We start from the raw sequence: 27,802 nt of genomic DNA, 5'->3' as shown, positions 1-27,802 counted from the left end.
GAACACTTGATAAGCACTCAGATTGTTAGGTACTCACACTCGGCCCAACTCACTCGGTAGTAAACGCACCTTTGGCGATAGGACCGGAGTTGAGCTCAGTTTGAAAGAAAGATCACTTATATAAATGACCACAACGCCAGTCCCATAGATCACAGCAGTACACTTCCAGAGCACTTGAGTGACCTACTGTACAGTTCCAGATCACTCAAGCGGCCCGTGGCACATTTACATATCACTCAAGAGGCCAGCGGCACATTCGCATATCACTCAAGTAACGACACTACATATAAGAATATTCACCTCACATATTCATCATGTTACTTTCTAAACGTTTATTTCGTGGAATTCATTTTAATCCACTGCAATTTGCAGCATTGCTTTATAAGTCGCCATTGGCGAGTTTTCAAGGATTTTAGCAACAACGTAGCTAACTTTTGACATAATTTTTGGCGACAATTGTCAATGTCCCGTATTTTTCTAGAAAAGTATGGTCATTTAAGCCTTAATCTATTTTTTTCCGGTCCTCTCGTGGCTATCGTATGAACCAACAGAAGGGGGTTATAATTATTACCGCTCTAGTTTAATTTTTTTTTTGTTTCGTTATTCAAACACGGGGGACGGCTGGGAACACGGGACTGCTCGGAGCGTGAAAAAACTTTTTTTTCTTATCCCTCCATCCCATATCGTCTATCCCGGCATTCCGTGTGGAGGCTTATTTTCGACGTCGAAATACATAATTATCGATGATAAATTAATTTAAATTCGTGTTTCGCTTATAAATTTCGCTTGTTTTAATTATAGTTTCATTCATTTGTCGCTTTACGGCATAAAGATGAGTGACGGCGATTGGGTATGCAGCGACCAGCAGTAAGTACTATTTGGATTTGCATTCCACCCATTTCTCATTATTAAAGAATTAATACAGTGGAACCTCGATATAACGGCACTCTGCAGATCAAGAAAAAAAAAATCGTTGTAGAGGGATTACTGCTACATCGAGAGAGAGAGAGAGAGGCAGCAGTTTAACATTGAAGTATGGGCATTTCCCAAGCAAGACTTGAAACAAAATATCGTTGCAAAGGAATTTATTGTTATTTATAGTTATATCTTGTACCGTGTAATAGCGAGATTCCGCTTATTAATTCATGTAAAAATCTAGTTTAAATGCTCTTCTCAATCGAATTCATTGTTTTTCGTAGGTGCGGGAATGTTAATTTTGCGAGGAGGACGTCCTGTAATAGATGTGGTAAAGGCAAGTATTTTTATCAACACATATTTTTCGTTTTTTCCCCTCAAATTACCGTTCACATTAACTAGAATCCGAAAGTTTAGGCACTAAAACAATTCAAAATAGAGGCACTAAAAATATCATGGGCTAATGAATAAAATAGGCACTTATAATCAATGGAAAAAAGAAAAGTAACTAAAACACAGGGCCGAACTGGAGGGAGAGTAGATAAGTAATGTCCGGGACGCTGGACTAAAGGGGGACACCTTTGACTGCTCCTTCTCATGGTCCCCACATCTTGGAGCAGGGCCCATAGGCTGGGATTTTTTGCTTCCCCCCTCCCCCACCCTGGACTACACTTTCACTGGTTCCTTTGATGAATTTATAATTTGTAAAAGCAAAAAAAATGGTGAAAATCATTACGGGTCCCAGGGCTGGAGTCTTGTCAGCCTACCCCTTGTGGGGCCAAGCTCCTACATTACACGGGGCTGCCAAAATGAGTGCTTGTCGCGGCTGACAAAATATCTAGTTACAGCCTCGTTAAAACGAAATCAACGGCCCCCGAATACTGGCTAAAAATTGATTGCACTCATTGAATCTACTTTTAAATGATAGATTATAATAACTTAAGCTAATTAATATATTATTATGCCAAAAAAATGTGTTTGTGGTCCGTCAAGATTAGGTCAGAGTTTGATTTATTCGCATTCTTAATGTGTATTTTTTTTACATGGAAAAGTGCTAGCTGAATTGAAGAATAATTATATCAAAACTATGTAGGCTACAACGTTTTCATATGGAATTATTTGAAAACCATTTCCATGATAACAACATATTTTTCACAAAATTTTCAAATATATAGCATTGTATTTGATTGATTTTGCATGAATTTTTTTGAAAAGATCTTTCAAATTTTGGATGAGGTCATGGTGGTTTGATCATTTTTGTTGCACCACAGTGATTTTCTGCACACAAGGGTTAATTAGACCGAGACCTACAATTTATTTCCGATTCTGAACGGCAGGCTTATTTTATACTCATCGGTTGGTGCATTAACCCGCAATGGGGGACTCCTTGTGCTGTAGCAATTTTTTCCTGCGATCATGTCACCATTTATCTTGGTGGTTTGCATTGCTTTTAGGATTCAGGAAAATAAAATCAAACATGAACTCCAGGGCTCTGTCAGCTCCTACCCCACCCTGTGTGAGCCATGACCATGAGCTATTGAGATAGTCATGGGTAGATCTCTACAATATTGTATTCTCTGCTTCACTTATACATGGGGTTGCTTTCGTCTAGAACTCTTAATATCTTGAAGCACATTTGACGGTATATTGATTGCCACTGTATCTGAAAGATGAAAATTTTTTCATATTTATATGCCAAATTTCCTGTTGCTTAGGAACTTACTCCTATTCGTGTTCAAATGGGGCTGAGAGAGGGGGAGGAGCTTGTTGATAAGAATTATTACCAAGGGTTGAAGATTTTTTTAAAAAAGTTCTTTTGAAGTTCTAAATGTTAAAAATACCAATTTACAATGTTAAAAAGTTCTACAGAATATGGCTTCTAAAATTCACGAATAAACATAACAATATGGAAATAGGCATTTATGGCAGGAAAAATTAAAAGGTTTTTCACAAAAAAAAGTTTAAAAACAGGCAGAAAAAGATATTTATGGCATTTTGCCTGAACTGCTGGGCTCTAATAATAACAAAAGAAAAAAAGAAGAGATTAAAGAGCTTATTAATCTTCATTCATTTATATTAGAAAAATCACCATTAGAATGTGTGATTACTGGTCATTGATCCTTAGTGAATCCATGGGCGTAAACTTGTGCCTGGGGCTCCTATGGCCCCTACATCCTGGAGCAGAGCCCCTAGGCTGGGATCTTTCGCACCCCCAAACCAGACTTTTACACCGACCCCTTTATGATGAATTTATAGCATGGGAAAAAATGATGAGAATCGTCCTAGTTCCCCTATGGCTGGAGCCCTGTCATCTCCACCATTGTGAGGGCCTCTAACATTTTCTATCATCTCCATAATAACCTATGGAAATATGAGGTTTGACCCCCAGGCCCAATTATTCTGAACCCTCCCAAAACTTCCAATAACTTTACGCCTATGTATCATATTTATATGATATATATAAATGCCTTGCGTATCATATTTTGTGGGGAGAAGCACCAGATAAAAAATTGAAAACATGATCATTATTGAAAAAGTTTTATGTATCTTGTTTTACAGTTTTTCCTTCTCTTCCCCCCCCCCCCCAGAAAAGTCTGCTATTCCACCAAGAAAGAAGCTTGGACATGAAATCGGAAAGGCTGCAGCAGAAAAAAGCAGGGGTCTTTTCAGTGCCGATGATTGGCAGTGTGGGAGGTAAAAATGAGTTTTCTCTAGCTATATTAAAAATTTTACAGTAATCTAATGCATATATTACAGTAAATGTGAGAAATCTGGTTATTATACATAATTACCAACCACTTTGAAGTTTAATAAATTTGAAATTTTAAAAGATAAAACTAGTGAGTTTTATATCTTTTACTGGTGATTATGCATAACACAATGTCCTTGGTAAATTTGATGAATACTAAAAAACCCACCTTTGCCTGCGATTGCATAATATATATCCAAGCATCATTTGCGAGCATGATAAATTATACTAAATTCATCACATTTTCCAGCACCATTTCATATCAGGGAATAGGATAAATTGCTCCCATTTGTGTGTTAATATTTCTTATTTAAATTACTACTTATGAACCAGAGTCTGAACCGGATATGTTGAACAAATTTTTCTAACATCTTCGAAATAACTCTTATTTGATGAATTCTGAAATCAGACCTTGATATAACAATCCCCTATTTCAAAATCAGGATCATACCCTGATGTAACGAACTCTCAAATAACGAATTTTACAATTGCACTTCTGATATTAGGGTTTCTCATTTAAAAATTTACGACCATACCCCTGATATAACAAACTCTCATTCAACAAATTCAAGTAACTTCAACAAGGTAAAAGTGATAAATTTATCAAACTTAGAGATCATTGGCAATTATTCATAACCTATTTATACCATTTGCTATAACATATATGTGTTACTGCCAAAGCCCGAAGTTTACCACTTCGCCGAAGTGGCCCTCCCAGTTGACTCGGCCAATGTCCAAAATTCTGCCTTTCGCCAGCTTTTATATATCAATCCTTATGATTCAGGGCCATCATCGTGTTGGCGTATTTTTTGTGTGACAATTATGGCCATAATTAAACTCTAACAACTGAAAGAAATCTGAATATTAATATCTTAGTTATACATATATAGGAATCAACATATAAGGGCTGGCGAAAGCCAGAATTTTTGACATTGGCTAGGTCAACTGGGCTCTCCACTTTCCAAAGTGGCCAACTTCAGGCTTTAGCAGTAACATATATGTGTTACTGCCAAAGCCTGGGTATATATATATATTTTCAATAATATATAGCTTGTGTCAGTTCAAACCAGAAAATACACCTTGAGGCAAAGTAGTTTGTTCACAAACCTCCATTCAACTCATTTGCATCCTCCTGAATTTGTTGCTAGGCTTGTATCACTATGCATGAAAAAATATCTGTTTTAATCAAATAAAATTATTTATGCAGCTTTAAAAAGTGATTTAAATTTTTATTGAATTATTTTAATTATATTTTTAAATATTTATAATTTTAAAATATATATTAAATATCAGAGATGCGATAGTCATACCAATTTAAGGTAGAAACGCATTGATACTTCCTGTAGAGGCACGATGGAATACTTATGTTCATTCTCTTGAATCTTATGTTAAAATTTGTCGGTTGTTACCCAAGTTTGTGAAGACCACAGATCTCAAATAGATAGTGACATCTCCAGTAAAATTGTAAATAGTGGTTTAAAAAGAGAAATGTCAAGGACATGATCAAGATTCTGAAATCGATAGCCAAAACTATTGATTTTGTACAAAACAACTATTCCCTAGCTGAATGGATATTTCTAACCAGCATGGTAAAAGCTGCAATTGAAGATAAAAGAAGCATCAAACAATAAAAAGGCCTTATCTTCAGCATATAAAAATAGATATGAACAATCATATTAATAGATGCACACTTTGCTGCATTTATTCTAAGCTCATCAGTGTTAATTTCTAATATGGGAATTGATGTCACAAAAAAAAAGAAATAAAGGTCTTGAATTGATCAAACAAAACTTATTCTAGGTTCCCGGCAATTACATCAAAATGTATGTAATGTGTGATTTTAAAAATTTGGCCTTTTCCTCTCCTTTTTTTCCCCTTGTTGTCTTATTCTCTGAAATTCAATTCGTGAAGTGAAAAAAAAAAACCCTGTATATTATTTTCAAGTTCACCTTAAACTTCATATGGGCATGTGTGGTTTCATGAAATAAGCTATTTTAGTTGTTTTAAAATCTGGTTTGTAATAAAAATAATTGTGTTCTTGCAGGTGTGGCAACGTAAACTGGGCACGTAGACAGCAGTGTAATATGTGCAATGCTCCTAAATTTGGAGAAGTGGAAGAAAGAACGGGTAAAAAATTCAAGTTTTTCTCTCTTCGATGTGTTAAGGGGGTAACAAATAAATTTTGTGTAGTAATATTTTTCATTTCCATGGCCATATTTTTAAAATTTTGATAAACGTAACTTTCCCAATGCTCAAAATTTGGTACATATACAGCTCTCTAACAAAAACAAAACCATTAAAGAATGAATGAAAATGTTAATAAAGGTATATTCACACACTTGTTCTATGTTCCGTTTTTGAGCAATTTGCTGAGCTTCCGTGAATGTTAACAGGGCTTTTTCTTTCTTTTTTCTTTCGATTGGTCTAGCCTTGATGTAAACAGAATGAAAGGTTGCAATGATTTTCCAAAAAAAAGTGAAACTTGTGTTAAAGAAGAACATATGGCAAGCACCAGTATAACAAAACAAACGCAACTGTGATAAAATAAATATGTTAGGGCTATGCATATAACACCCACACAACATGTTCCTACATGTGTTAATTTGTCAGAAATTTCACAGGAATATTTATGAAATGCACGTAGGGTTGAGTGAGGCGCAAATGCGAGCCAATCTCCCCATTGAAAAATCTCACCGCAGAGAGCAAGAGGCTTACAATGGTACAATTATTTAGTCATTACACTTCATTTCTGAAATACAGATGGCAGTATTGAAAGATGAGTCACAACACTATATGCGCACTCAGACTGTTAGGTACGCACACTCCAACATCCACCACAATTGATTTTGTAGTGAATTGCCCATGGTGATATACCAGAGTTTTGTTCAGTTTGAAAGAGAAAGAAAAAAGGTTAAGTGAGTATGCCGCTGTGTTGGTCAAGTGGTCATAGTGACGGACTGGCATCGTTAGGATCCGGGTTCAAAGCCCACCGGTGCCACAGTGGTGGTCTGGCTGGAGTTGGTTTTCTGTGGTTCCCAACTTCAAGGTTGAAATGCCAGCCAATCTCTCCATTAAAAAGTCTCTCCACATAGAGCAACAGGCCTATTAATGATACAAATATTCAACCATTGCACTTTGCTTCTGAAATATAGATGGCAGCACTGAAAAATCAGATGCAACACTATATGTTAGGTACACACACTCAATTTTTAAGCACAAACTAACTCGGTAGTAAATTACCCATGGTGAGAGACTGGACTTGTGCTCGGTTTCAATGAAAGAAAAAGAAAGGTTAAGTAAAAGTACTCGAGAAAATCTATTTTTGTTCAGTACTTTAAAGAGACTCGCATTGTGTGCCTCTATGGTCCTATATAGCTGAAGGCTTTTGCTTTGCGGTCACAACTGGCTTGTGCAAAAAAAGAAAAGCAAAAGTCTATTTTTTCCCCCTACACGATAGATTTATTTACATCTATCATTTCTGTGGAAAAATAGTCTTCACAGACATACTCTAGATATAGGTATGTGCTAGCATTTTCTTGAAACATGAATTGTGAGGAAGGATCATTGCACCTTTTTCCAAAATACTTTGAAGCTAATATTTTTCCCATATCCAATGTCTTGAGTTTTCATGACTTCCATCAATGTGTAATCTGATCGTAATGTTTATGTAGGACTTGGCGGAGGTTATAATGAAAGGGAAAATGTCGAGTACATAGAACGAGATGAATCCGATGGAGAATATGATGATGTAAGTATAAAAAATAAATCAAATCTGTTTATGTAGTATAAAATTTATTAAGCATAAAATAACTATAAAAATGATCAAGCTTTTTTTAACCCTTTTTACTAAATCATACCCAGCATTTCAGAAAAAGACACATAAAAATTTGGTTCACGCTTCTTCCGGGACGTATTCTTTCCTAGTTCTAAGAAGAAAAAAAAGTGGAGAGAAAAACCTCCCTAATTTTTTTTCTCCCTTTTCATCGTAATCGCGCGACCTTGAAAAAGTAGTTATACTACTTTGTATACTGTACTGTATTGATATACATACGTGTTGTTAAAGAATAAGATGGATACCTAGTTGCTTCCCTGAATGAGGAGCCGTGTACAGAATTTTCAAATTTGTGAGTTTTTATTCCTCTGTGTATTACATACCTCTGGTTACATGCCCGAAATTATGGTACTTTCATGGTTATCTGCCAGCATTCAAAGACAGCGTTCTATACGGCGTAAATTCGCCTTGTTCCTACAAGATTGCAAATGTACATTTTTTAAAAAATCATAAAGAATTGGGAATGCGTGTTTATAAATTGTAAAACATTTTCCGAGAGGTCATTCAGGAAAAAAAAAACAATCTGCAAAACTCTACTTTGAATATCCACAGTTGACATCTAGCTGCTATGTGGTAGTCACCGTTTTGCATTGCAAAAATCACAGGTGTGTATGCAGAATCGGCAACAATGTAAATCGTCAACTAAAGCCGATGTGGAAAAGGGCAGTATTCATGATATCAATGTATCGTGATTCGGACATGCAATTGTTCATAACTGAGAAATGATCAAAACAAGACCACTAACATCATTTTTACAACATAACTCTTTTGAGTTACAGTACTGAAATAAAAATGGAACTAGATGTTTTGTCTGTAGCTGTGATATCTTTAGTGATTATTAGCACCCAAGTTAATTATGTCATTATCAAAATGACTCCAGCCATGAAAGTTTATATATGCACCATTTTATTCCTTGTATCTGAATGGAAAACTCGTTTTTTCCCATTTGAAAAAAAGAAAATTCTTTGATTATTTTTGTCGCATTTATTTTTGTCATTTTCTGCCCACAAGCGCTAATTAGATCGGGACCTACAATTTATTGCCAATTCCGCATGGCAGGTTTGTTTTTATACTCATAGAGGGGTTGGTGTGCTAACCCCTCGATGGGGGACTCGCTGTGGTAGCAATTTTTTCTGTGGTCATGTTGCCGTTTCTGTTGCACCTCTGCGTCAGGAAAGTTTTCTGAGGAGGACGAACTGGGTATCGAACTCGCGACACCTCTAAACATCCTTTGGTACTTTAGGCGAGTATCTTATCGACCTGGGCTATCGTGCCCAAAAAAATTGAATGTTTAAATGAATGTTTGTTTTTTTAAGCATTTTCTTCTATGAAAAATACGAAATTGCATATGGAAAAAAAAGGTAAAACATCTGGTTGATCAATTACTACCATATATACTCGTGTATAAGCCGACCCCCGTACTCCAGAATCAACAGAACTGCAATAAGTTAGAAACCTGTGCATGAGTGGAGATATGGGGGGGGGGGGCAAAAGTGTGTGTGTATGTGGAGTGGGCAGTAAATGTATATGTGTATGTATCTAATGTATATGTGTATATATGAATTGACATCATTGTGCTCCCCCAGCAATAATGTTCTTGCCCCCCCCCCCCCCCCCCAGACTTCCAAGTCTATCTCCGCCTATGAACCTGTGTTTAAGCTGATCACTCAAAATCAGTGCTTTTTAGAGCGAAAAAAATTCTTATATTTTCATGCAATAAATGTTACAATAAAAAATGATACAAACTTTCTAATCTATTTCTTCTTCTGATTCTCGGAGTTCTACATTGAAAGCCTATACTGTACAGTGTTTTCATCTTACAATGTGCTGTCATTGCTTTCGAAGAAGATGCAATCTTCAGTTCTGTCCATCATGCTACTAATATAACACTCTTTAAAGGATTTAATGATTTCAGTGGAAACACAGAAATCCATCCCCCATGAACCTGTTGGCCAATGTCTGGTTTCGTTAAGGCACCGCTTTTTGCTGTTTCTTTGTCTTCAGAACTTATCCATTTGGTTTATAAATTCTTTAAATAATCTTTAAAAGTCTTGTTGATGCTCACATCTAAAGGTTGTAAAATCGATGCATGTCCACCGGTTGTCAAAACCAACAATGTTTTTGATACTTTTGCTTTGGTATCAGCGGTTCTGTGGGTTTGAACATAGCTACAAAAATCACTACTAATCAGTAACGACATGTAAAGTAGTCCAGTGAGGTCTCAGATCTTCAAGCTTACCACGTGGAGGCCAGAGGCCATGCAGCTGTATGATTTTGTAGAGGAGGGGGTATTGGACTCCCATATAACCCGACCCCCCCCCCCTTCAAATTGAGGAACAAATTTTTCAACAACAAAAAATTTGGTGTATGCTCAAGTATATATATGTATGGTATATATATTTTTGTAAGTAGCCTATGCTATAAAAAATAAAGAAAAAAAACATTAAAGATGTCATTTTTGGCACATCAGACATTCTTGAGGGGAGGGGGGGGGGAGAGACCCAAAATCCAGGTGTTCTAGTGTTAAGTGCATTCACATTAAATTTCTCATTTAAACATCAGAATTTTCGCTAGACAGTTGATGAAAATTTCTGGTGGTTCAAAGGAGGGAAAATACTCTGGAGAAGAATACTTATTACTTACTTATAGGCCTATGCAGTGAATTTGTAATTAATATTGAAGACATTTTCTTGTTCTCTTTCATGCTAGTATCTAATGTGATTAGCAGCTACCTATCCTAATTATACAAGCAATAAAAAAATTTTAATTTTAAAAATGTTTACAGTGAAATGAGTCTAACTCAACTCTATCAGAAAATAGAGTTGAGTTAGACTCATTTCACTGAGGCAAGTTTACCCATGAACTAATAGGTAATGCAGACAAGTTTTATGGAGATCTTTGGGGGTAGAAAATTAATAGTAGGCCTATTATTTCTCTTTGGCCATATCTCTTCTTACTTTCGAATTAGAAAAAAAAACTAGAGCAGTTGGCTTAAATACTTGGAAGTTCTTTGTAAAACTTGAACAAAAATTTTTTTTTCTTCTCAGTTGCAACAGTGTGCAAATCTGTTGAATGAAGTTCGTTGGGGTTGCTATTGACATTGTTTCCTTCAAAGTGTATGCATTTCAGTTGATTACAAGGTTAAGCTTAAATACATCCTTTTTCTGGTTTTGTTTTGTAGTTTGGTCGAAAGAAAAAGAAGTACAGGGGAAATGAAGAAGTCGTACCTAAGCCAAAAGTTGTGCCAGCAGCAGCAGCAGTTGTTGCAAAACAAGCTTCTGATGAAGATAATAACAAAAATGCCGAAGAGGTAATAGCATTATTTTTTGTAAACATTTTATTATTGCTAAAAGATATGAAATAAAATTTGATTTGTTAACGCCCAAACATTGATGAACTTTGAATTTTGGTTCAACATTGAAATGTTTTGTTGAGAATGCACCATTTGCGAATATTTCTGAAGATTTTTGTAAATATACCACATCTGAGGACACTGGGCTGTGAAGTGAAATGAAGAAAAGCACTAGAATCAATGAATTGATAGAAATTTAATACTTTTTGTAGGAAAATATTAGTTTAATGAGCTTAAATGAATTTCATAAGAATATAATTTAATTTAAGATAAAAATAATGCCCTACTCGTGATATACCATATCCCCTACCCCCTGCATTATATGGTTATGCCATAAAAATCGGGGATTCCCATTAAAGTTTTGCCGCAGAGAGCAACAGGTTTACTACAATTTTATATTATTCATCATTACACTTCATGCATAGTTAAAAATGGATGGCAGAGATGGCAGCACTACACATAACACAAGCAGTACTCAGAAAAACTTCACGGGAAGTTCACTACACGTACACACACATTCCAACATGTACCGATCTATTAGAAGTTCTGCTGAAGAATATTGACGAGGTGCATGTCTGGTTTAATAGTGGTAAAAATGGCATTTACAGTTGGGGCCGCTTATTGAAATTACGGATAATGCTATCATTCAGGTATTGTTATTACTTTTGCAAAGAACTGAACAAACCAATATCATTACATGGGGGAAAAACTTGTTTATAGTTATCTGGACTTTGGATAATGTTATAAATTTTTTTCATTTAAATTTTTTTGCGTATTCTGAAAGCTTAACCAAACTTATTTTCCTGAAAGTTAACATTGTCAGACTGCAAGACTATGTAGGAGGTTAGAAGGTGTTTTCTCTTCCCCCCCCCCCCATACACACACACACCTTGTTGACAAACATTTCCATACTTAATGTTGTAATCAGTCCATAGTATTGACATTTATATTAGTTGTGATGCATGTATGAATTTTGCAATAGTGAAGGCAAATGTATGATAAGGAGAAAAACCCTTTACTTCAGTTCTTGATCAGTTTCTTTTAGTTGACCAAATTCAAATTTCTTTTCCCAAGAGAATTTCTCAAGGGATCTATGAAACATTGCAGCTAAATGTTAAAAAAATATCGTAATTCCTGATATAAATCTGACCATAGTTTCCCAAACTTTTTGTGCCATCGCCCCCTTCACAAATGTTTTTCTCTCATTGCCCCTGACTTAATGGAGCTCACAGGATTCTATGCTATACTTGTAGCTTCTATTGCCCTCCTGTACCATTTCATCACCCACTTTGGGAAACACTGCATTAGACAGTTCTATTCTAACTCTCAACAATGGCTGAATAACAGAAATGCAGGATTTTGGCTTAAAGCAGGGTTGGGTTTTTGAAATGGCAAGCGCCAAAAACTGGTGTAAACCGTCAAAAACCTAAATGAATGCTTTTTGATAATGTTTTGAACACAATAGGTATATAACATGATGAAAAACTTACTTTTTTGTATATTACAATGTTTTATTTTAAAACATTAATTTAATACAATAATTAAAACAAAATATTAATTATAATTTGCAATTTTGAATTTTTCAACATAAGAGTCTCAGACATATAAAATATAGTTTTGTGGTTCATTTTATCTAAGCTATTGATTACCTGTGTTCAATTTGCTAAGTGGAATAGAGCTGCTTATTCAAAATACAGTCGGCCCCCCATTATTCGCGGTTTCCGTATTCATGGTTTTTTGCTTTAGTGGAATTTTTCTCTAAAATACTCAGCAATCGTTGTTCATGTGTTTTATTTACAAAATTTGAGTTGTGCTTGTTTAGGATGGCTCATTTTTCTAGTGCTACTGATAATGCTTTGAAAAGGTAAATCAAAATGAAAACTTGACAAGAAAAATTTGATATATTGACTGCTTGGCGAAGTCAATACCTTCTGTGGTACGCCATTACGGAATCAACGAATCTATAGTGAGATATATCAGGAAAAAGGCATCTGAAATTCGTTCAGCCGTAGCTGTAGCTGAAGCCGTGGCAGTCAAAACTTTGCAGCACCTATGGAATCCATGTGTTTCATGTACAGAAAATGCTTTTTTTTGTGGGTACAAGACTGACACAAAAAAGTATTTCAATTGACTGTAATATTATAACAGAAAATGCGAAAAATTTTACTATTCCATAAGGAAAGGGCTGGTGAAACGTCTATTTCATCAGAATCTTATGCAAGTAAAGGTTGTTTCATAGGTTTAAGAAACGATTCAGATTGCGCAATGTAAAAAGCACTGGCGATCAAGCCTCTGCCGACCAGGAGGCAGCTAGAAAATTTCGTAAAATTTGTAGAAAAATATTAAAGAGAAGGGTTATGCACCTCACCAGGTGTTTAACGCTGACGAAACTACACTATTTTGGAAGAAAATGCCGCAAAAAAGTTAAGCAACAGGAAGAAAGCGAGCTCCTGGTTTTAAGGCAAGTGGAGATAGACTTACTATGTTGTTTTGCGCAAATGGGAATGGGTACATGATAAAGCCCACCATCATTTTCAAATCTGCGAATTTGCGAGCATTGAAGGGAAGGATAAGCCAAAGCTCCCAGTATTTTGGACGAACAATAAAAAGGCTTGGACTATGAAAACACTTTTCCTGGATTAGTTTAAATGGTTTTTCGTTTCGGAAGTCAGGAGGTACCTTGTTAGTGAATACATGCTATTCAAAGTTCTTTTGATATTGGGTTGACTGAGAAGGAGTTAATGCAGCTAACTGTTACTGAAACTGAAGCAGTACCAGATAAAGAAGATCGAGATAAAGAAGTAGAAGACAAGTTCACCACAAGTAACATAGCGAAAGGGATTCACAAGCTGAAATCAGCAATAGATTATTTTCATAACATAAATCCCTCTATTTTACGTTCTTCACATGTAGAAAAATTAGTAGAGGAAGCCTTGCCAACATACTCCGACATACTTAATGATATGAAGAAGACACGGCAAACATAAAAATGACAACAACAACAACATTCTTTCAGAAAACATCGCCAACAATCGCTGCACCTCTTTTACATTCCCTTCTACCTCTGTGTCACCCTGCTCTTTCTCATGATATTCAATAAACGAGATATACAATAAAAAACCTATGGTTTCTGTTATTTGCGGATTTCCGTATTCACATCATATATGTATTTCCCCTGAACGTAACCCCTGCGAATACGGGGGGCCGACTGTATGTATGATAGGGGCATCACAGAGTTAGGTTTTAGACTTCAGAAACTATAAATCAGTATTAAAACAGTAAAAAACTTATTGCCAACTAGTTTTTTTAACCTGATAGTGATATGCTAAATAAAAAATCCACTTTTATGTAGATTAAAAGGTTTTATATTCAGAACTATAATTACTGAGAATCTATTTTGATATTTTAAATTTTCTTATCTGCCCAAACTTTTATTCCATGTAAAAATTCTCACACAGAATCTGTTAATGCACTAATTAAACTTATTTTCATCTAAAATGTTCTTGGAGCTCAGGGTGTTCACAGAGTTTCTCTTCTCATTCACAGAGTTTTAAAGAGTATTTTCAACCAAAGCAGAGCCGACAGGACTTGATACCCAAAGCATTTGTTTTGCACATTTAAAATTAAATACAGCTTCAATTGGAAAACCATTGCATTATAAATTCTAGTAAATATACCATATCATAGTGCAGAACTAAGAATAACTAAGTTTGACTAAGGATAAGTAACAGTAGTTTCTTAAGCTTCATGTACACGCTAGCATTGCCAAATTAAATGACATTTTGGTTCTACAATTTAGTATTTTGATCGCTAGATATATTTCAAGATGAAGAATGCACAATAAGAGTATAACTAACACTAACAGTATAATGCACAATAAGAGCATATTGTGCACAGATATTGTTATGCACAATAGGAGTATCTCAGTGATTATCTAGATGATAATAACAAATCAACATTACATATATGATGTAATAAACTTTTTTAAACACTTATCTGTTGTAAAAAGAGTATCGCAGATGGATCATAATAATGCACATATACAAGCAAAGTTGAAGAAATTTTGGAAGGTCAAGAATCTTCTTGAATCAGAGAATGTCAAATCATCCCATAGTTTTCCCTTCAGTGTTTATGCTATGCTTTATTCAAATTGTATATTTTATAAGAAAAAAAACATAGGTATATTTTTGTCCAAAATAATTCTTTATATATAGAGTAGAAAATTATTTTAGAATCATATTAAATATTTATTCTTTTCATAACATAGTCACTTTAAACATTACATGCAATTAACGTGTGCATTTCCAATGGGAATTTTTATATTGAAAAGCAAATTTTGAGGTTTTTGACGTGACAGTTTAAACCATCAAAAACTGCCGTGTGTCAAAAACCTACCAACCCTGGCTTAAAGGGGAAAAAGTCTAATTTTTTTAGAACATAATTAGAAGAAAAAAAGAATGCGATGAACATTTTGCAAACAATTATATAGGGAAAGAAAAACCAGAATTGTCCAGTTTTTGCCAACACCCGTTTACCATACGTCCCGTTCGACCAAACGGGATGTTTGGGCATCATTTTTGCAAAAGGGACTTTTTCAGATATAGTTATCATTCTATTATTGTTATCAGAAACCCACAGTCACGATGTGATCACATTAAGTGGCGTAGACTGTATTTAATTTTGGCTAATTGCCAATTATGGCTAATATTTAAGTAATTATTTTTTTGAAAATTAATTCATAAACGCATACACACAAAATTAAAAAAAAATTAGAATTTTTTAACTTTTCGAAATTTGGAAAAAGATTTAATGAATTCTTTACTTATCGATTCCAGCTGGAACAACAATATATAAATATTTGTTAGGCATTTGATTATATTTTTTGATGTTTTTCTTGAGTCATGCTCATGACAGTATCAAATCTAAGCGCAGCATGCACAAGATACAAATGCAAACAGACCGCAAAACAAACTATTTTAGGTACTATATTTTTATCTCAATCGAAATGGAAAATAAGTAAGATCGCTGATCGGGGGGAAAAACTTTCACAACACAAATTTTGTCACACATTTGTGGAAGCAAGAGTAAAAGATGAGGTCTTAAAAAATTGGTGATCATATTTTTTGAGAATTGAAAAATTAAACTCTTATCATTTCAATTTTCCCAAATATTATATGTATATACTTTAAGTTAACATGATTTTTTTTCTCCATTTCTCACCTCTGAAAATGCTCTTCTCCATCCCTGTCTAAGAATTCACTGTTCTAATCTAATTATTGAAAGCCTAATACTAAATACAGATACTGTGTTTTACAGGTTTTTTCATTTTCAGAAAGAATTGAAGAAATATGCTGTCGCTTTTGTATTACAATACCATGTTTTGCAGTGCAGCTGCAAAATATGGTATAATTTTTCACTCTGCTTTTTCTAATTTTACACACACGGTCAAGAATACAAAAACACTTTGCAGTCTACAATCCATTTTTCCATTCTAAAGTCTGATTTTTCCATTTAGATCAACCAATCTATGAGAATGGAAATGCATAGAAACCAACATTTTCAATAAACCAAGATTTATGGTAGCAAAAGCAAACGTAATAATCTATCTCCAACTTAGTTCATGAAACACAAAATATTCTAAAATGCAGAGAAAAGACAACATTCAAATCAAATAATTCGATTCTTTAAGTCCAGATATTTAAGAATTTTCCCAAATCCTTGACTCAAATTTTCCGGCATGCTGGAAAATATGGGTATTCCTTGAATAATAGTCTCGCTCAATATTTCCCTGCATGCGACTAATGTGAGGGAATAAGGTATTATTTTTGAGTAAATTATTATCGTAATCCAATAAGCATTGTATCTGGTTTTTGATGCATTAAATAAATTTATCATCCTAAAATTAATTTTTTTTCCAAATTCACTTTATCACCATAGAGATAAACATTGTAGCAATATGATATATTAAATCAAATAATTATTTTGCATTATTATTTTTATCATTGTAATCTAGGATGATGATGAAGATGACGACGATGGTGACTTGTCTAAATATGATTTAACTGGATGGGGAGATGATGATGATGAGAAAGATGACAAAGAAAAGTCTGGAACCAAAGAAACTGTTCGAAGAGACAGGTCAAGATCACACTCATCAGTTTCTTCGAGATCATCTTCCTCTTCATCTCGATCTAGATCTTCCAGTGGTTCATCTCGATCTTCTTCAAAGTCTCGCTCTCGATCAAGTTCAGACACAGAAGCGAGGGGGCGAAAGAGGCGAGCTCGCTCCAGGTCCAGGTAAAAGGGAGGGTGGTAATGGTTGAAAGGTCAATATCATTTTACTTCAATTTCTTTGCTTCGATTTTTTTAGTTTCCTCATTGGTTGAGTATAGCACTTTTTTTACTTATTGTTTTTGTGGTCTGAACAGATTTTTTTCTTTAATTACTTGGAAATTACTGTACTGATACGTGAAATTATCTTTTGGATATGTCAGAAGTTTCCTTCCAATTTGTTATTCATTTAAACTACATTCGATGTCGTGAAGACTTTTGTTTTTAATTAGAATGAAAGTTTGACCAGACGTAATTTCAAGAGGAGAACAGAAATTATAATAAATGCATAGCTGTCAAGTCTCCCAAATTTCTATTCAATTTCCCAGACTCCCAAAAATTTTTTGTATCTCCTGAATTTACCTGTGACCATGATTGCCAGAAATCCCCTTTTTTTAGGGGAAAAAGATTATTCCAGAAGAATTCATCCAGAAAAGTCCATTGCATGTGTTCCTTTCCCCCTGAAAATATCACGTGCTTAATTTAAGTTGTCATTTCATCAAATCACAAAGAAATGTTTCATTTTGTTAAGGGAAAGACAAAAATTCTCAAAATAGCTCGTGTAGATTCGGTCTCTTTGCGATGGAATGATGGAATCTACTAGATGGCTCATATCTGGGGGGGGGGAAGGGATCATATGTTCTGTTGAGTCTGTATATTATTTTTGGGCTTTTTTTTTTTTGTGATTTTATTTTAGTGTAGTAATGACTTCTAATTCAACCTACTGGTAGGTGATGATTGGGGACTTTGTGCTAGTTGGTGATGGCCAGCACAGTTACATTTTTCTAAGCAAAGGGGAATCCCTACAAATTTGCTTTCATTTATGAAAAATCGGTACTTTCTTTTTCAAAGATTTCTTTAATAGCTTTTATACAAAATTTTTGATCCCTTTAAAAATCTCCCATATTATTCTCCAAGTTTAGCAGCTATGTAATTGTTTTTAAAATAATACGAAAAAGTTGAAACAGTTTCACAATTAATAACTTTTAAAAATGTCGGCCTATATAGTTCGGTTGATTTTTAAAATGTTTTGTTAAAAGAGTATATAATTTCCATCATACAAATAAAATATATCTTATTTCGGGTATCAAATCTTGAATTTTTTTGTTCTATGTATCACTGAAATTACCAGGTTGTTTTTCTTATAATTCATTGCAGGTCTTCATCTGCTGAACGTAATAACACCAAGCGTAGTGCAAAGTCTAATTCACCTTCTGGAGTCATGAAGTCTAAGGAGAGGTTTGTTGAGAGAAATTGATTAGTATTTTCTGACAAGCCCATATCCATAGAGAGTTCTTGGTGAACACCACCTAAGGAATGTAATTTTGGCAAGCCAAAAATGGGTTTAATTGCCCAAAAGTGGCCAGAACTGATTAAAACTATTGAAATACATTGAAATGGTTTTAAAACTGATGTAGTGATAGAGTTTTAATTGTTTCTTTTACATTGCATTTTAAATTATAGCCAGTTTTTTAATTTTAACAAGTAAAAACTGATTTTTGATAACTGAAACAAGCAATCCATTTGAACTGGCCTGATTGATATCATTTTTGACTATTTCTCAAGTGATTTGCCGTAAGTGTGTTCAAATGATCGAAACAAACAGCAACCAATTTTTCCATTATTTAACTTTTTTTTTAAATTTCACAATTTTTTTTATCTGCTTATAAATATTCCAACTTTATGCGACATTTTCACATACAGTTCGGTTTAAGGTGGAGGTTTTGGACAACAAGGCGTGGCAAATCGAAAAAATATTTAGGCGCCAGTTAAATTGCTTAGGAGTCAACCATAGTATTTGCTCAAGACAGTCCTGGATAATGTTTATAGACTTTTCTGAACTTGATTAAGTCTTTCAAAAGGATGAAATTATGTAATATGAATTAAGCAAATTTTGTGTCATCCACTATAATATGTGCAATCACATATGGGTGCCAGTACAGGTTCTCTAGTTGCAGGGTGGCCATGGAAACTAGGATTTGTCAAGCCTTTTTTGGACAATATGGTAAATACCAGGGCTATATAATAAGGGCTGTTTCATGGCGTGCTGGAGTCAGTATATGCTGATGTCATGCATGACATCATTGCTCCAACAGAACTGAAGGAGCCCACTTTGCTACTCTGTTAATTGTGATAATTTGCAATCGCTGTACTGCCTATTTTACTGGATTTCGAAAATTACCTTTTCGATTATTGCCACTAGTGTTTGTATATTTATTGGATTGCTCCATTCAACCAATTAAACATTTAAAAATAAGTTTTGCATTTGCTTATGAGGGAACTTCTCCACTGAGAATATTTTTCTCAGCTTCATTTCAGTTGAATCATGTGCATTAGTTAACTTTCATTGAGTTGATTGAAAGCCAACTTGACGTAGATAATTTTGATTACCTTTTGAACTTTCTAACAATTTTTAATTACTTTTGTGCTTTCATATGAATTAGGTGTGACTTTTAAAAGCCCTGGACTTTGTTATCTATATATATAAAATTGATTTTCTGTGTATGTTCTCTATACAAATCGACAATTTTAGATTGATCTGTGTCAAATTTTACATATATACCAAACGAGACCTACTTGAATGATAGGCTGCTTTAAATGTTTCTCAGAGCAGGGCAAATGCCTGAAACGGGCGAAAAACTGTCAGGCAACAATGGTTTCTTTGCCTCAACAATAACTTTCAGAATGTTTATTTTGGTTATAGTGGTTCCCTAGCAATGCATTTCTGACGTGCATATGCCTTTACAATGGTTTGTCACTTTAATCCTATCGGTATATGTATAATAGTTTATATGCCTTTATAATGGTTTGTCACTTTTCCAATCCTCTCAATAATTGAAAAAACCTGGGCATCACCAGGTATTATAGCTAGTTACCAATACAACTGCAATGGGACCATTCAAGTATTACGTAAGCAGATTTTTAGGCATTTTTGATCCCCCCCCCCCTTGTCAGCAAAAATCTGCAAAACACTGACCCCCCTCTCCTCCTTGTCAGCAAAATTTCGTCAGCAGATTAGAATATTTCATATCTTCAAAAAGGGTGGTTGATGACATAAGCAACCTTCAAACCCCCCCCCCCTTGTCATCAAAACTCAGCAAATCTGAAACCCCCCCCCCCTCCCTTGATGCTGACGTAATACTTGAATGACCCCAATGTAAAAACATGGGGAGCCAAAAAAAAAATTCTGATATAAAATTTTTGAAGTTATTTTAAATGCTAATATCAAAAGATGTTATTTTTAAGGTTTAGTTTATGGTTTTGAAGAGTGTGCATTCAGATCTTAAATCAAACACTTTCTCACAGATGACGACTTTGACCTTGTTATATCTTTGCCACATTAGCATGCTGTATTGCACACACTATAATATAGGATACTTTGTTTTTCTTATTTTTTGAATAGTCATATTATTTGAACATATTTACCACTAGGGTTACGAGATTCGAGAACTGAGAAAGGAGGATGCCTGCATGTGCAACCCTGATGACTTCATTTTCTCTAATTTTCACAACAGATAGCGCCACTTTTCTTCCAAAAAAAGGAATCCACCACCACAATAATTTTTTTCCAAATAAAACCGAAGTACTATTCCGTGTTACTGCAACTTGATAAATCTGGTTATTATGCATAATCACCAGCTTTTATGCATAGTTACCAACCACTTTTGGAAGTTTAATAAATTTAGTTTTTCACATTTACAAGGGATTATGTGTGATCCCTTGCTCTCTTATTGGTAAATATGATAAATCGTCAGTAAATTTACCGGAAAGTTTGCTCAAATTTCAGTCAAGGATGTTGGATTTGATCAGTGATGATTATTTAAAAATGTTGATAAATGTGGGAAAAGCTAACATTACATTGCTAGTAATAATTTGTTTTTTTATTCTCATAACACTTATTTTCATTTATCGTATTTTAATGTGTATAAGGAACCCTTTTTGCCGAAAATTGGGTCCTGATAATATGAAGGGTTTCTTATACATGGATAGTATAGATGTGTATCTTTCAAACTGTTTTCTATGTTTTAAGCCCAAGAAATCAGGGGGTTCCTTATACATGCTAAAATACAGTAATTTAGTTTTTATGACAAAATATAACCATGGGTGGCATCATGCATCCATCATGTGCAGAAGAAACTGATGAGTGGGTGAAGTTAAGTGATATTTTTGCTTGATTTTTTCCATATTTATCATACTTCATACTTACCAACTTCAATCAGGAATTTCGCATAATTACTGGTAAAAGTGACAAATGTAGAAAAATGTATCAAACTTACTGAAACGATTGGTGGTTGTGCATAATTGAGCTACTTCATTTTACGGTTCATTGGTTAATTTTTTCTCCCCTTCAGAATTTCAGATCAGATGGAAAGGGGAGTAGGATGACGGCGGCTAAAAAACTATACAATAGTCTTGGACCATCTCGGCATTTTGACATACATGTCTAGCACAGACATTATGAGTTGGAACAAAAAATAAAAAATAATGATCTGTCTTCCCTGGGGAGGGAGGGAAGGAGTGTCTTTTTTTGCTAGAGGAATCGGCATCAAGTGTTCTTTGCATCCTATTTTCTGTATTTCTGAATGGTAATCCCCCCCCCCCCACTTCAGTACATGGCATCTGCTGTTGGTGAGCAAAAAATGGTATTTTCAAAATGGATATTGCGCTTTTCTTTTTCCAGAGCTGGTTTTCTGACTGTCTTTTTCATGTTATCTTGGGGAAGCTGGACCCATGGGTAAGAATAACATCTGCCCTGCTTGGAGGCAACTTGGATTCATCTGGGAATTTCTAGAGTGTTGGTCAAAGCTTGTAAAAATGTGGGGGGGGGGAAACACATGCAAACACTCATATATTTCAGAGTGAAAAAAAAGAAAGAAAATGATTCCCGGAAACCTAAAGAAGGGGACAAAAGGACAAATTTTCTAAAACGTTGAAAGACACTTGAAATGACACAAAAAGGAAGGATGGATGGTAACCTTATTTACCACCTTCAGTGCAGCACTGATATTTCTGGTATTCTGCCAATATAGACACTTAATTTTGACTTTATTTTCAGAGTTCATTCATGCCATGTTGCCAACTTCTTTTCATATTTGCCATATTTCTTTTGTGTTTAAACTTTTGAGATGGACTACATCATTAGACAATTTTTGCATTTGTATTACTTCTCCTGTAATAAATTAGAAATATTCTCTGATTGACCATTTCACTCTTTATTGACAGACTCGACGCTTGATAGAAAGCACAATTATAAATAAATTTGCAATTTTTTCAAAGAGTGTTGAAATGGAACTGATTTTAATGACCTCAATTACTCTATATACAGTAAAACTTCTCTTTTATGGACATGGGCAGGACAAAAAAAAATTGCAAAAGAGGAGTGACCATTAATCATGTTTAAAATGCATACTTTTATTATTCTCTGGGAAATTATTCTTTGACTGTAAAAGACGGGTGACTGCATCTGGGGGGGGGGGGATGTCCATTAAGAAGAGTTTTACTGTGCCAATTTATTCACCATAATTGAGAAGTGATAAACTGCCCTATTCCCCCACCTTTTGATTTTTTTTTAATGTTTACAGTTCTTGATAATTTAATGTGTTTTCATATGTTTTGATAAATTTTTCAAATGTATTTTTAGGTCGACATCAAACTCTCCAGTTTCCTATAGATGAAGCGACTGATAGTCCGGGAATATGCCAAGAGCGCTAGCTCATCTGGGAAGAAATCATGCTGCCAAGTGCCGTTTTTTGATGTTTTCAAGTCTGCATTTTTTTTTTCTCCTGTATTCCCAAGCTTTTTTTTTAAATTTTCTTTCCTTATGTATGATTATTATTTTATTGAGTGTAATTTGTGGTTATGATAATTCTAAGTCATTGCAGTCCGAATGTCATTTTTGTTGCTTTCATTTTTTTTTTCCAATATCTTATTCAGTTGAGCTGGAAGCTCAGAACATTTTCTTTTATGGGTCAATTGCAGGTCTCGCCTTTATCAATAACTTTCTAGGTAGGTCCATGTTTCACAAATAACAAATATATCTCTGATCGTTTTGTTATTGATCGAACAGATCCAGAGTTGATGGCTAGATTTGAAAAAAATAACAATTTATATTGTATTAGAGGGAAAAAATATGTGCTAATCTCTTATATTAGATCATTTTTGGAAATTTCGTTACAATACAGTTCAATTCATGAAAAAAATTTAGCTTAAGCTGCTAACCAGTTATGCAAAGTCTTATCTCATCTATCATTACATTGTTCGTTTCTCATTCATTTCGAGAAAATTTCAAAATGTCTGTAGTGGTTGTTATGAATTGTTTTATACTACTTGGATGTTCTTGTTCGTACACATCATTCTTTGCAGTTTTGTATGTCAAATCATGTCAACAACAAGCACTTGCAAAAACTTGAAAAAATGAGGTTTTTGTGTGGTATGCCACTATGTTCAAAATGTTCTGGAACTTATTTTGTAACGGAAGAATTAGTATAGATAGAACCCTATTTATTTGGTATTTCCTTTGAAGTAACTATGCTGTGCAATTATGCATTTTTGCCATTGTTCCTACAAAGATGTAAATGCGGATTGCCTACTTTTTGGCACATTCCCCAGTGCCCCTTCGTCATTGTTTGCTGCACTACTTCGGAACCAGGAATCGTTGCCCCCTTTAAGCAAATTCTTTATTTGCATAAAAATTAAATAGTCACATAAGGTGAGATTAGGGGAATAAGCTGGTTATGGAAGTATCAGAATATGAGTTTTTGACAGATAATCTGACACTAGTAGAGACCTGCGAGTCCTTACACATCTGTATGATTCGGCAAGATGCAAGCAAGCAGTTCTTTGGGGAGCCAAGTCTTGAGCACTACATCACAATAATGTGCCAGCTCACAGGTCCTTCCTGGTGTCAGATTACCTGTCATAACATTGCATTATGATACATTCCCAACCAGCTTGTTTCCCTGATATCAATCCATGGGACTTTTTTTTTCTAGTATAAAGAAGGAGGATAAAGACTTAAGGAGCAACAATTCTCAAGTTTCAGAGTAATGCAGCAAACAGTGATGATAGGCACTGGGGAATGCGCCAAAAGTAGGCAATCCACATTTACTTCTTTGTATGAATAATGGCAAAAATGTATAATTGTACAAGGTAATTACTTTGAAGGAAACAAAAAAAAAAAAAAAAAAACAGGTTCCATCTGTGTTCATTCTTCCGCAATAAAAGTTCTGAAACTTTCTTAGTGTAGTGGTATATAGGGGTTTCTCCCCCCGGTTAAGTTGGTATCAGTATTGTTTATTAGTTATAATATTGAGCTACTTTCTTGCTTGCTATCCAACATGTTACTCCAAATTTGGTTTATATTTCTTGATAGACTTCATTTGGTTTTGCTTGAAGCTTATTTTTTTGTCCTTGTGAAAAAAGTGGAGTGTTATTCGTTTTTTCCTCTTGGATAGAATAGAGCTTCATATGCAGTATTTTATTAGAGTTCACACTCTTGCTATTTTTACAAGCCAAATCCAACATTTTTAAATACCGTATTCTTGAGAAAAACATTTATACGCTATTATGCATTATTATGACACTTTTTTTTTTAATACACAGGTTATTTTCCACCATGCTTGCAATTATGTGCAATAAATGACATAGTATTCAAGCAGAAAGCTGTTGGATCGAAGAATTCTGTCTTCGTATGGTTCATAGTTATCAGGTTAACCCTTCAGCTGCGGTTGGTTTTTTAATATAAAATCGCAGGGTATTTTTATCCGTTATGAATATAGAATGCCATATTAGCGTACGCCTCCCCTCAAAATTTTACAGAATATGAAGAATGCAATATTTGCATTGCCCACGGCTAGAGGGTTGATGAAACAGATTTATGGGATGCTTCACAGGGTCTCGAAAATAAAAAAATGAATAACATTTGGATGGGAAAATCTTTTTATCTCAAATTTTCTGGATTTTATGCATGAAAAAAAGGAAATTAAAAAGAGATGCTTTTCTTAAAATTTTTGTCATTTCAGTAAACTGAAACAGTCTCTGCTTAAAGTTCTTGATACACAGGGAGCGGCGTGGAAAGTTGGGAGTAAGTCAGGTAAATAAAAAATGGTCTGCAAATATTTGATAAAGTCAAGGAAAAAATTTGAAACGTGAAAAACATTTGGAAGGTCAAGATTTTTGTTTAAATGATCAAGCAGATTTTTATAGGAACTTAGTGATAACTTGCTTTGAGTCTATTGAAACCGACTATAACACACTTGTTATAGTTCCCTAATGTACCTGACAAATCTCTGTATACATCATCATAATCTCTATTAGAAGCTGAGTGGTCATAAGTCACGGATGTGGGTGGGGGGAAAACAAGCGAGTCCTTTGCCAAAATGATTCAGGAAGTTTCTTGCGATGACAAGATTGTCATAGTGACTTAGCACGTCTAATATGCCACCTGTTTAAATGTTTCCCATTTTAAAAAAGGTGGAGCTCCATTCTGCTGGAACCATGTGACTCAGATCCAGTGTTCATAGTAGGCATCTGGTATGAACTTTGTTGCCAAGAAATTGGTTTAAAAAAATAAGGACCCCTGATGAAATCTGCATGCAAACCACACCACACAGACTTAGATATTCTACCAACAGATTAGCCTGACCGATTGAAGCACAGCACATTTTGACAAGTCACACGCTTTAGAGTAGACAAAACATAAATTGTTAAAATTATGACTTGTCTGAAGAGTTCTGGACTTGTAATTTTTGTCTTATGTTAAAAATAAATGATGTTTTTCGCTGAAAAAATTGTTCAAGACTCACCCATTTGTGGGGTTGAGTTATCTAGTAAGTACATGCTTTGGTTTGTTGGAAAATATTCTCTTTTTAAAAGCTTTGCTATGGCAATAAATATTTTTGTTTCATTCTTGTGGCGAGGAAACTATCAATATAAAAATGCTATGTAATTGTTCTCTTTATTTGGTCTCGAATACCAGATCATGAATATGTCATAACTTCAGTGATATCTAAAAATTCAGAGTTGGTTGATGATTGTGTAAGTTTTGGTCACTTATTTTTTTATAGCACCTTATAGGGTGCATGTTTAAGTTATGGGAACTAGAATATGAATGGTATATTGCAGTGGTTCTCAACCTTTGGAAGCCCGCAGCCCAGTTGATTTCTTTTATGTGATTGGAAGGCTCAGTCATACACTCGCCTAATGGGATATCAATTGGTGATCTGTTCATGGCCTGGTTTGACTGATGTCAAGGCCCAGTACCAGGCTGCGGCCTGGCAGTTGAGAAACACTGCTATATCGTATATAATTTCTATTTTTTTTTTAAAACTGTCTTGTTAAAAGTAATGAAAATGCACATTGCAAACATCAAGAAAATGTTATAGGGTCCAAAAGTTTGTCATTTTCTTCCTTCTGGGAACACCTTGATATATATATATCAATCATTTTGACTCGTTAGATATTAGATTTTATCTACTTTCCTGAAAGGTAAAGTTTTCTTAGGAGCGGGGAAATTTTCCATGCAGAGAGCCATGTAAGAAAAAAAAAATGCTATGATTAATCTGAATATTGCCATGAAAACTGCTTCATGATTAAGGAATGAATTGAAGTCCATGTATTCGTAATATTCATAAAAATTATAACTTGACTTTTTATGGTGCGACAATGAACGCATATCATATTTCCGAGTCTGCAAAATTATTTATTGCATAAAATTTCGATGCGAGCTCTCCTTCCGGTAGAAGCGATAAATATTTTAATTGTATTTTGAATTTAAGTGAAAAGATTCTTATTCCTGTGCCATGAAGACATTATTATTCATCCCTTTATATACATTGTCTTTATCTTTTCTGGAATGTTTCTTGGAGTTTCGATTCTCAATTTTTTTTTTTCCTATTTTGTATCATCTTTCCCACTGACATTATCCAAATGTTCAGGATCTGAGTGAAACAGTGTGAATTTTTTCTCTTTAATATGTGCAAAATTTTTACAGCAGCTGGCTGATGTACTAAGACTGTTTGAAAATTATCATTGGGACAATGAAAATGTGTACAAATCGGCCTAAGATGTCATTTTGAGATCGAAATGCATTGCTGAAACAATGCAGGTGAAGTTGTTTGTTGCACGAAGGGTATTTTGTTTTCCTGAAAAAGTCAGTTAATATCATAGCGTGCTATTAATTCAAAGAATTTTTTTTCATCACAAATATTATTTTGGGGAATGAATATTTGAATTTTCATTGCGTATGGTATTATATACTGTGTATGATATAAAATAATTTTTAGTATTTACGAGAATGCACTGTTGATGAATATCACGTTTCACTATAATGTTCAAAAAAGAAAAAAAAATGTTTAGCTATGATTCATGAATGTACATGAATAAAACAATAATTACAACATGATTTTGTCATGGTGATTGCTGTCGAAATCCAATCTGACTTTCTTTAACTGATCGGGATTTTGCTGCCATCATCAGTGGAAAGAGTTAAAGGTTGATACGTTACTGTTACATGTTGATAGTACACTGATTGACAAAGGCTGACGTTGATTTTAAATTTGCAGATATTTTTCGTCATACCTAATGGTAGACATCCTTCAAAGAAATTAAACTTGGCACATGTTTA

General features: G+C 34.4%; 1 protein-coding gene across 1 annotated transcript; it reads left to right on the top strand.

Annotated features, from left to right (window-relative positions):
* Positions 1-622: 622 nt before the first annotated feature.
* LOC149088214 (uncharacterized) lies at positions 623-27,511 on the top strand. Its single transcript, XM_089245564.1, has 9 exons — positions 623-867; positions 1,200-1,252; positions 3,504-3,609; positions 5,709-5,791; positions 7,336-7,412; positions 10,678-10,806; positions 16,862-17,145; positions 18,337-18,417; positions 22,820-27,511. The coding sequence occupies exons 1-9, from the start codon at positions 833-835 to the stop codon at positions 22,851-22,853; spliced, it is 882 nt and encodes a 293-aa protein (XP_089101690.1). The 5' UTR covers positions 623-832; the 3' UTR covers positions 22,854-27,511.
* Positions 27,512-27,802: the final 291 nt, after the last annotated feature.

The sequence above is a fragment of the Pholcus phalangioides genome, unplaced genomic scaffold, assembly GCF_987345545.1.
Source record: "Pholcus phalangioides strain wild (caught in Gottingen) unplaced genomic scaffold, Ppha-v1.0 ptg000003l_1, whole genome shotgun sequence".
Lineage (NCBI taxonomy): Eukaryota > Metazoa > Arthropoda > Arachnida > Araneae > Pholcidae > Pholcus > Pholcus phalangioides.
This window is presented reverse-complemented; position numbering and strand designations above follow the sequence as displayed.

What these genes read in the sequence shown, in the direction of transcription:
- LOC149088214 (XM_089245564.1), top strand. Translation starts at nt 833, where the DNA reads ATGAGTGACGGCGATTGGGTATGCAGCGACCAGCA. An exon ending in CCGATGGAGAATATGATGAT is followed by an intron (nt 7,413 to 10,677) that starts GTAAGTATAAAA and finishes TTTGTTTTGTAG; the next exon opens with TTTGGTCGAAAGAAAAAGAA. An exon ending in CGAGCTCGCTCCAGGTCCAG is followed by an intron (nt 17,146 to 18,336) that starts GTAAAAGGGAGG and finishes AATTCATTGCAG; the next exon opens with GTCTTCATCTGCTGAACGTA.